Genomic DNA, 11823 nt, shown 5'->3' on the forward strand with positions numbered 1-11823 from the left:
AAGCGGAATGGTCTCTTATTGGCATTACCCGGTCTTTGCCACTGAAGGGCGATAGGCCAGTGGTCAGAGCCTGCATAAGGGAGAATTGTTGCTGCTATGTCCCCTCCTAAGTGGACTGCGTTATCAGACAGAAGGAATCGGTCTAGCTTGGATGTGATTTGATGCCTTCCAATCCTTCGATTGCTCCATGTGTGTGTTCCATTACAAAACTAAAAATCGATAAGGGCGTTGTTTTGAATGAACTCCTTGAAGTGCTCATTTTCCTGCTCCATCCTTGTTCGACCTCCTTGCTTTTCCTCTAATTTAGTTATCATGTTAAAGTCTCCTCCAATGATCCACAGGGGGTGGACTCTGTGTAGACTCAGTGCTTCTATCGTGTCCAATAAAGCCATTTTATTGCCCGCCTCCTGAGGGAAGTAGACATTTGTAAGATGTCCGTGAATGTTGGTACCTAGAATATGAAAGGTTGCTTGGATGATGTGGTGGGATGCGTGTATATCTGAGAGCGCTATCGCTTGTGGATTCCATGCTATAGCGAGCTCGCCAGAAGCCTGAGAGGCATCCACTGCCACTGAGCTGCTACCTATCCAAGCTCTGGAGAGAATGTTTCCCAGAGTGTCACTGTTACACTTCGTTTCCTGGAGGAAAAAAATTTGTGGCCTTTTTTGCTTTATCATGTTCTTAATCATTCTATGTTTTCCTGGGCTATTGAGACCCCTTACATTCCATGATGCGTGCTTCATCTTTCACTATTAATGGTGGGTTTGTGATACTTGGTCAGCTTCACATATCTTCCTTAGTCAACCAGGATTTTCCCTAATGCAATTATTCGTTGAAGGTCAGTTCTTCTCCCTCTCTTCTTGGAATCTTTTGGAGTGAGGCTACCGTCCTAGTAACTACCTGGTTGGATGCCTAACTGATGTTGTTGGTACGCCCTCGCTAAGATAACTTCCAGTGCGTTGAGTTGGTGCTTCGGTATCTTGTCAAACTCCTTCTTTTGGCATGCTGCTTCAAGCTCCGGGATATCAAGTCCTCCTAGGTCAAAGCTTTCCGGCTCTTCGTCCATCACTTGTGGCTGACTCATATCTTTTGCGGCTGTGGCTGTACTCATAGTATGGATGGAGGGGGCATCCACCTCCATATCCTTTGTCTTTCCACTCAAGAACTTTCTGATTTCTTTAGGAGGCCCAAGGTTCTTTTCTGGTTGGCTGGGAGGCGAAGAGGATCTAGGGGGAGGAAGGACAACAGAGGCTCAGAGGGGTGGGAGCCTTGAGATTGAATGCAGGGGGTGATCTATAGAGGTGCTGGCCAGGATCTCGAAGTTGTTGCTGGTTGAAGGGAAGGATGCAGCTTCTGGCTGGGGTTTCTTCCCATTCGAGGGTTTTCTATGTGATCTTTTGCGATTAGTAACCTTGGTGAACCCGTCTTGGTTTTGCATGTCAGAGGGATTGGGGGGTTGGGGTTTGGCATTCAGAGGGCAATCCCTGAAGAGATGTCCAAGCGCATGGCATTTGCGACAACGAAAGGGAACATGTTCATAATCCAATGGTTGAGTCCATTCATAATCATCGTGAGAGAGACTTACTGAGTCTGGTAAGGCCTTATCCAGGCACATGAAGACGCAGATGCGAGCGTAGGATGTGTATTTGCGCAGCTTCATTTCTTCTGCAACTTTTATGTATTCCCCCAACCCGTTTCCTATATCTCTTAGTGATTCTTCATCCCAATATTCCTCTAGCAGTGAGTACATCCTGATCCATACTGGCGCCCAGCTGAGATCCTCCTTGTCCGAGTTGAATCTTGCTGCCCATTCCCTTAGATAGAGGCCAACTGAGTTGAAAAAATATGGCTCTTTGTCTATTACTCGATTCCTGTCTTCGATGCAGAGAAAAATCACCGTAAAGAACCCTTTTGGTCCTAGCTGTAGTGTAACATGGCCCTTGGGTTTCCATTTGGCAGAGATCCATCCATGCAATGCACTTTCTATTGGCCAGAATCTAATAAATTTTCCAATGAGTGCATGGTCCCTCATATACTGGATTCTCCCATTGATTCTATGACTAGGTAGTTCTATTCTAGTCCTTTCAGCTACTATGGGTTTGCATGAGTTCGAGGTTACCTTTGGTACTTCTGTGTGCATTGTATCTCTTTCTCGTATCTCATTGTTTCTTCCTGACTGGTCGAGGGGCACATTTGTTTTGTCTTGCAGAGGGGGTTCTCTATTAACCTCTTCCTCATGTTCCAACCCTGAGAGCATCGATCCTATTTGCGCCGACGGATCTCTTTCAACTTCTGGGGAGGGCTTTGAGGCCCCCCCCTGAGATTTTCCCATACCCGTCCTCGCTATACCAGAAGCTTGTTGTTGATCTTCGCTAAACTGTTGCTGCGGCGCTGCTATGACAGAGGACTCTGCGCCGTTGCAAGGTTTCCTCAAACCCTAGTTGCAAAGCACCCTACGCATAACGCCTTTGGAAAAAAAAAAATAGAAAAATTATTATTATTATTATTATTATTATTTTAAATTAAAAATAAAAATAAAAAATTTATTACATAAAAATAACCTAATAATTTTAAAGAAAACCTAAATATAAGCTAATTGTATAATTTTAAACTAAGTATTAATCAAATTATTAAAATAAAAACAATTCGCTAAAACATCCCTCCCTTAAAAAAACATAGATTAATATGGACTCAATTAAAATTAAAATAAATTAGGTAATTTGTCAAAGTATATAAACTTAGTTGAATAAACAAACTAATAACATTAACTTAATTCAAACAATAATTTATAAACTATAATAATCATATTTAATTAAAATAAAATAAATTTAAACGAATCTTTAAGTTATAAAGAGAGAAACACAATCAATAATGAACGGTTTGTAATATATTATTAAAAGAAACTTAAAATTATAAGAATATTATTAAACAATAAAAATAATAAAAATGAATTTAAATTCAAATCATTTAGTAGTGATGATGAGTCTTGGTCTAGACTAGAAACCTCCACAAATTAAAGATGAAAACTGTAGAATATAGTTTCTCAAAAACCACACCACAGAAATCTACAAACCATTAACAAGTAAACTCCTTATAAATTTGAATTGGTCACTCTTAAAATTTAAGTGCATAAAAAGATATTTTGCATTATATATGTTGGATGAGGCTTTTCTTCTCGTTAAAATGCTTGCCCAAACAAAATGATAAACATCTATTACATAATATTAAAATTCAATCTACCTAAGTCGAAGTGATATTAAAAAAAAATTACTTCTATCCAATAAAATACATCTATTTTATAATAGAATTAAAATATATTTTAATAAATATTTTTTTTTTAAATCAAATTTTAAAATATAAATTAGAAGTTCTATTACATTTAACAATATTGAAACACTGAAATCCAATACAATTAATTGAGTAAAAATAATATTAAAAAACTAATTTCCTATAAAAAAGAAAAACTTCCATTTAATAATACTAAAGTGTGCCCTCAACTATGAATTACATCCATTTCATAAATTTAAAATATAATCCAGTTAAGTAAGAATGAGCTTCAATGAGAAAATGCAAAAGTAATTTTGAAATACATCCATTTCGTATGATTACAACAAGACGGGCTACGGGGCAGCTAGTCCCTGCCATATGCTCTTGTTAGTTGCAGCAAGAAGCGGGGCTTGACACATGAAATAGTGAAAGCTCCGGCATGCGAGACACGGTGATAATGAGAAATTCCGATTGCCCTCCGAAGTCCTTCATATTATTGGTGCAGATAAAAAAGGGTGTGCGAAAATTAAATATTCATATTCATGTTTTGAGTATTCACGTTTCAATGGCGGTGAGATGTTTTGAAGCAGTTGAAGTTGACTTTCCTGTACGCGGGCAGAACGGGAAGAAATTTTGATGAAGTGCTACGTGTATTGGATTCTCTTCAATTGGAAGCTAAGCATCCTATGGCAACCCCTGCAAATTGGAAAGTGGGTGAACGTGTGATGATATCAGCCTCTGTCAAAAGTGAGGTGGCAAAACAAATTTTCCCACAAGGATATGAGACAATCATCCTCCCATGTGGCAAAGATTATGTTCATCTTGTACAACTTTCACTAGTTTAGTGCTCTTTTTTATGATTATCTATAGTAAGAAGTTATTTAAAATTTAAAATAAATTAAAAGGAATATAGCCAAAATCATAATTATTAAAGGAACAAAATGTTTAAGACATATATTATCTCAAAAGTGTTTAAAATATATATTATCTATTTTTTTAAAATTGAAATTTTTATCTAGATATCCAATTAGAAACTGGAATTCGAACATGGTAACTATATAGATAGCACTACAAACCCTTTATTTTGTGGGGAAGAGTGGGGGCAATGTGGTTTCCAGCGATTCAATCTCTAGAATGATCCATCGTTTTGAAACTATGTACCTTTTGTCTCATGATCAACTTCGTTTTTGAAAAAATAGAGCATGTTGTATCCGCAAATCCACCTCTAGGTAAAGACCTGAACTCTTCCTGTCTAGAGGAACCCACAAAGTTAAAAAAACATTTTATTTTCGATGATCAAGCACAAAGTCGATCACTACATGTACATGTATAATTTTAGTAGTTTGTTCTTAACAGCGAGCGAAGGCGAAGAAATGAGCTTGGTAAATCGTCTCGTGGCCATATGTACGTAAAAGGGTTCATCTAGCAGAATACCCAACCCATGTCAAATTATCATGTTTTTCCAGAGCATAACACCTGTGCATATAATTTATTGGCTGCATGTCTTTCTAGAGCATAAGACTTGTGCACATAAATCATTGGGTGCATTTACAGATAGTGTAACATGTCAAACCGGCTTTAACTCCGTGATTTCTATGCCCAGATATCGGCTTCAGTAAGACCAATGAGTTTCCTGTCGCATTGCCATTATCGCCTTCGCTGTAAGTTGTCGGTCGCATTGCCATTATCGCCGTCATTGTAAGCAACCTAGTCTCCTTATCTCCTTACGAACTAAGGAGAGCGAGAACAAAGCTTATTGTGGTGCTCTGAGTTCAATCAATGTCATTAACATCGAATATAGAAGCCGAGGGCCGCAACTCTGCCTTCAGGTTGCTCACAGTTCTCAGCTTATCATGCAGGATGAGGGCACAACTCTGCCTTCAGGTTGCTCGTAGGAGAGAATTAACTTATTTATGGTTCTCTCGGGTCTCAAATGAAAAGTCCTTCTCCCCTAGCTTCTGCAATATGTATGATGTTGCGGATGTAACTGAATGCAGGGCCATCTGTAGATTGAAATTCAAATTCAGGATATACATTATTGATAGCTTACCTTATTTTGATGGAACTTGGAATGATGTCATGTTACTGTGTCATTTTCAGGTTTATGACAGGAATCAAACATGGGGAGACACAGAATTCAAGTATGGACTTGTACATTTTCGCCTGGCACGGAATTGACAATCAGGTAGTGTTCTTTTTTTTGTGGGTCTTCGTGGCTTTTTAATTTTGATTGTTCTGTGAATAGATCAAGAATCCTTGATTCTCACTCAACCACCTGGAATACACAAAGCATACATGATTCGCCGGGAAATACCACAATGGCCGAGGAAACCTGGTTCAGCCCAACTGCAGGTAGAGACCAAGAATAATTGATTCAATTGATTCGTGTGGAAATAACACGATGCCCAGTAAACCCGGTTCAGCCCAATTGCATGTAGGTTTGTTTCCTACATTTTTACCATGTTCACTTCAGTACAATGTTATCGTTACTCCATCGCAGATGATAGTTCATGGGCTACATAAGGTACATCTGTTATAACAATTGAATTTGCTGGCAATGAGAAAAACAAAACATCAGTGATTAATACACGTTTCCTTTAAATTGACACTTCCAATTCATGTGCCATGCTTGATCCACATGTAATACATGCGTGGTGCTCCATGTTCGGTGTTAAAAACCCAGCTGCTATTGAATCAGCGTAAGGAGATGTCGATGAGGGTACAATAGAGAAAAGAATTAGCTTTGGTTATCATGAAGCCTGTTGAGGATCATATGCAACAGACAGTAGATATACGATCTGTTTACCAAAGGCCTAGAACTAAACCTCAGCAGGGAGAGGGGATTAGGTTGAGCCGTCGACTTGCATGAGTGCTCCAGCCTGCAGGGGATCCCAGAATTAGTTGGGAACTTAATGAGACTCAAATATCTTTACTTGTCTGGGTGTTCCAATTTACATATGCTACCCAATTTTCGACAATTGAGCTCATTGGAGGCTCTTCACTTGTTTGGATGTTCGAATTTACAGATGCCACCCAATGTTGAGCATTTGAGCTCGTTGGTGAAGCTTCATGTGTCTCAATATTCCAAACTGCAATGGGGTGCTGGAGTAGTCGAGTCCCTGCGCCATCGACTGGGAAATGGCTTCATTGAAGAAAGGTGGGAAGAAGACAGCGAAAATAGTAATGAAGATTTTGATATCTCCTCTTCGAATTTTAGGTACAATGACATCGGTTTTCATTTCTGATTCAACCGCGATATAGCGAGAACCAACTTCGAGGACCGGAGCATTCTTGCCCTTTATAGGACCGCCATGCTCAGCGAATTCTTTATAAATATCCACAGCTCTTTCCACCACCACGCTAGAAAGGTTGACGACTGAGGCATACTATTTTATCTTCTCCAAGTGATCCTCTGGGACCAAAGGCTTCTTCTTGCATTTGGCCGGCAAATTATTGTTGCCTCCGCCTCTGCTGCCTCTGCCTCTGCCTCTGCCTCTGCCACCTTGTCTTTGAAGGTGATGGACACAATTTCACCCGCTTTCAGGTCTTTTGGTTCTTGGGCTGTCTCGATCCTCGTGGTTTCCTCCACCAAAGCGCACTGGGTGCTCACACCTTCATCAACTAGTATCTCTGTCTCACACCTTCATCAACCAGTATCTCTGTCTCTGTCTCGGCATCTGCTTTGAGTCTGCATAGTAGATCTCGCATAATCTGCATAGAGATAGGTTCTTCCTTTTCTATCTCGGCATCTACATATAGCTTTTAGTCTTCATAGTAGATATAGCCACCGAGGTGTTACAAAATAACCATATGGCAGTGTCAAAGTACCAGATGGCAGTGTCATGTAACTAGATGGCAGTGTCATGAAGCAATCAACCAACTTTGATATTGCATTCAGTTGCATTCGGTCGGTATCTCCCATAGCATTTAATGCTTCGAACTAATACTAATATTAGTTTAACACTTTCAAAATGCAAATAAAATGTAAATGAAACCGATGAACATAATGACTACTAACATTAGTTTAACACTTTCAAAATGCAAATAAAATGTAAATGAAAGATGAACATAATGAATATAGTATATAGTTTGGCCTAGGCCAAATAACACGGTAAATTACAATGTGCTAAAAAACTTTCAATATACACCGTATTAAGAAACAGCTCACAAGCAAGCTAACTAATGCTAGCATCTAGGTTTTCGATTACTATAGTCCCTGAACATTGCCAAATGACACGGACTAATAAGATCCAATTAGGTAAGGATGAGCAAAAATAATTTTGAAATACATCCATTTCATATTATTAAAATATGATCCAGTTAGGTAGGGATGAGATTCAATGAGAGAGCGCATGGGTAATTTTGAGAATGTGGTGCTTCATGCCTGTGAAAGAATGAATACAAAATGAAACTTTTCATGTCGTTTCTGTGACCGACAAAGCTGGGCAAGAAACCAACATCATCGTTTCACAACCACTGTCTACGAGGAAACGCTCTGCTCTCTGTCACTCTCTCGGTCTGAGTGCACCACCTGACTTTCTTATCTCGGTAATGGTATCTAGAACATTTGTTACCGTCGCAGTCTAACTGGCAGGGGTTTCTTTTCCTGGTTATATTTTACTCGCGGATTATTTAAAATTTATTTTAAAAAAATTACAGATTTAAATTATAAATATTGAATTTTGAATATGGTCAAAATTTTCAAAAAATGAATTTTATAATTATGTTTAAAATAATAGTTTAATAAAAAATTATTTTTTTATCACATTCTAACCAAAAAAAGGTAATAATCAGACAAAACCTTTATTACAATTCCCTGGGTGCTCTCATTAACCTCGCTGACTATTCCATCCGCTACAAGCTTGTAAAACTCTGATGTATTGTGCAATACCCATTCATTTAATATCTCTATTTAAATAAAACGCCAAGAATTTTCTGAGCTGATGTACAAAGTCTCATATTGGTCGGAATATTGATTGTTTGCTTGAAGACGTACTTGGATGGAGAAATGAATATTGTAGATTGTAATAGTCTCAAAGGTCATGTTCTAGAATGCATGGTGTTCTTCACAAATAAGCTATCGCGCAAACATCTATTTAGCTGGTCTGCTTTTGCTTTCGTATCAAAATCGCTATGGCCAAAGCTGCAAAGTCAAACTTTGGCATTGAACTAACCTAATCATTTATATTAATTTCCATATTTTCATGGATTATTTTTTTATGAAATATTCTTGAGTATATGGTTATTTATAGTTTCTGTTCTTCTCACTTAGCTATCAATATTTCTATTTGCATGTTGCATGTTGTAATTTCTGTTTTTCTCACTTAGATATCAATATTTCTATTTCCATGTTGCATGCAGTTACAACATTGTAAATTTTTCCTTTTTTTTAAATCGAGTTATTTATTTATTTAATTTATGTTATTATATTTGTTTTATGTTTATATATAAATATGCAGTTGCAACATTGTAAATTTTTTGTTATTTTTAAATTTAGTTATTTATTTATTTAATTTAAATTATTAGATTTTGTGAAATTTTTTGGGAGATTATTTATATTATCCATTATGTTTGGGATGTTGTTAAGTTATTGGATTATCTAGAGTGATTTTCTATATGGTTTTGGGTTATCTATGAGTGTAGATTTATCTTAGCCTTGGATTTATGATAAGGCTATTAAAAATATGTTTTTAATGCATGTTTTTTTCAAAAGATATGATGTGTTTTTGGGCTTATATACCTAGGTTTATAATGGATTTATGTTGGCTCTTGTGTACAAGCCATGTATCAACTTGAAAATTACAGATTTTCTTCATTTGGATTAATACGAAAAGACTAATAAAATACTTTAACCATAAAAAAATATATTGTTTTATATAGTCATTTATATAGTCTATACACAGTTGACACTGAAATATTTTACTCTAACATAAACATCAACATATTTTATTTGTGCTTAGTATCTCTTTCTACCTCAAAATATTTTATTTGTGCTTATTATATCTTTCTATGTGTATTTGATATATATATATATATATATATATATATATATATATATATATATATATATATGGTTTATATGTAGTTGATATTTGCACTCAGAGGTGCTCTACAACTAATATGCACCAATGTTGTAGTAGTGTAAATGTTTGTAAACATTTAATATAAATATTAAAAAATAATGTTATTAATTAATGTTGGCCTTAAGAATATATAATTATGTATAAAAACAAAAACCAATTGAAATAACAGAAATTGATTTGACATTATGGATTTTTGGTTAAAAAGGGTGTTGAGAGCTTAATTTTCAAACAAACGAAATTTTAAATTCGGAGTAAAGATTTGGAAGGAAATTACTAAATACTTGGAATCTTTTTCCCATGGGGTTTCAAAATAGTGACCTTTTTACCATGGAGAAACTTAATAAAACACCCTGGTATATTCTACCCACCATTGATTATTTTAAATAATAATGATTGTTAATTATTAAGAAATTAAAATATAATAGCTATATATATATATATATATATATATATAGACGTCTAACAAAATTTTTAACAATGGATGTTTACTCCCACCTATAAATAGGCTTTGTTACAATACCATGGACACATATGCCAAAAAATCTATACCTCATATTAAACTTTAGATGTTGAGGCATAATGTGAGTGCATAAATATTTTTAAAATGTCAAAAAGTAATTAAAGAAAAAACAAGTTGCATACATTTTAACTAATATTGAAATTACAACATATATAAATATAAAATGTAAAATAACGAGGTAAATAAAAAATATAATGTAAAATGTTAGACACGCCAATTTGATTAAAAAATTGGTCGGTCTATATTGTGAAGTTAATATAATATTGTTTCTTTAATATGTTTTTTATTTAGATATTATTATTGGTGCAATAATAAGTAATGTTGATTATTATTATTTTAATATATCACAATAATAATCATCATCATTATAAGTATTATTATATTAGACCAAGTACAATAATAAATTTTAGAAGAACACAGAGTGCATAGAAATTCCACACAAATACTATTCACATATCCACAAATCAAGACCAAAATAAAAGCCACATAAATAATGCTTATGAGATCCAACATATTCCAAAGTGGGACATTGATTTTTGAGAAAATATCTCAACAACCCAGCCAACCAACAAACTAAATATACCTATATACTAATGGAAGGGTTATTTTCTAAGTCCCTCTCTTTCTAATTGGCCTTCATTAGCACTCATGTAAACATCATTCCTTCTTCAACACAACAACTTCAAGTTGTCCATTGACCTTCATTTAAAATGTAACTATCTCTCACCATCGTTGATAAACTTTACAATATCAACAATATTGACATCTTGGCTTATTAGGGCTTCTACAATAAGAGTTTTCAAGTAATGAACCATCTTATGGACCAATCACCATGTGTCAGATATTTCTATTTCAGATATCCTTTAGTTGTTAGGAAGGCAATCTAGATACTGAATGTGTTTAAAAGTATATCAAACAACTTAACATATCTAACGCAAGGATCTCATATTATAACCTGTAGCCATTGCTTTGACGTTTCTGAGTGCCAAGAAAAATAAACCATAACAATATATAAACACAATCAAACTATTGATGTGTTCAAGGGTATCCGAACGCCAATAACCACTAATTTGAATTATGCAACACTATTCCTTGGTTGGTTTCACAGATTTACTAATGCAATCATATGGCTGCCACAACCTAAACACACCATCGGGACTCTTGACCCTCATAAAAAAACTTTATTACTTTGGGCTATACCCAGACTTAACCCACAATTCCATATAGTGTAAGCGTTTTATTATCACTTTAGCCTTAAAAACATGGGACCATACCTTTTTACTGGAATACACAGAAACATGGAAAAGCAAAAGAAAACCCTACTCCGAACTCTTTATCTGGATCTCAAATTTTATACATCCGTGACCATAATTATCGGCGGGTCTGCACATCCATTCCATCACCTTTCTCTTGTCATCCTATATCTCTGATCTTCGATCAGCTGATCTCTGTTGTCCAATTCTTCCCCAATCTAATGGTCAATATTCACTCTAAACATTTAAACTGGCACCCCAATTCTCCACCATCGATCTGCATGTAGTGGATCCGACAATCCACATCCATTTCAGGCGGACGATTAATACGGGGATTAACCGCCCGATAAAGCAATTTTCCTATTCACCCTCACTGCTATGTGTTGAACATTTAATGGGATGAGCTGACTATCCTTCAATACATCTTATGGCTTTCCACTCGCTTGAAAACCACTTCCATTGCTGTGAAACCACTTTAGCGACCCAAGGGTTGTAATTTGTTCACAATATAACAGCCACAATTTAATCACGCGATCACAAATCGCAATGTCCACTTACTAGACTCCTTCCTCTCCAATGCACTGATCCAATCAGTCTTACAAACCTGATAAGGGTATAGTTTCCCTTCTATATCTTTTCAAGTCCGAATTTCAGATTTTACTGTGTTTTGTGCTAATTCATAGTTTAATTTGGTTTTTCA

At 35.8% G+C, this 11823-nt stretch overlaps 1 protein-coding gene across 1 annotated transcript; it reads right to left on the bottom strand.

Annotated features, from left to right (window-relative positions):
- Positions 1-209: 209 nt before the first annotated feature.
- LOC149170506 (uncharacterized) lies at positions 210-743 on the bottom strand. Its single transcript, XM_089425609.1, has one exon. The coding sequence runs from the start codon at positions 741-743 to the stop codon at positions 210-212; it is 534 nt and encodes a 177-aa protein (XP_089281735.1).
- Positions 744-11823: the final 11080 nt, after the last annotated feature.

The sequence above is a fragment of the Pinus tabuliformis genome, chromosome 4_2, assembly GCF_031772625.1.
Source record: "Pinus tabuliformis cultivar Carrire ecotype Pingquan chromosome 4_2, CPIR1, whole genome shotgun sequence".
Lineage (NCBI taxonomy): Eukaryota > Viridiplantae > Streptophyta > Pinopsida > Pinales > Pinaceae > Pinus > Pinus tabuliformis.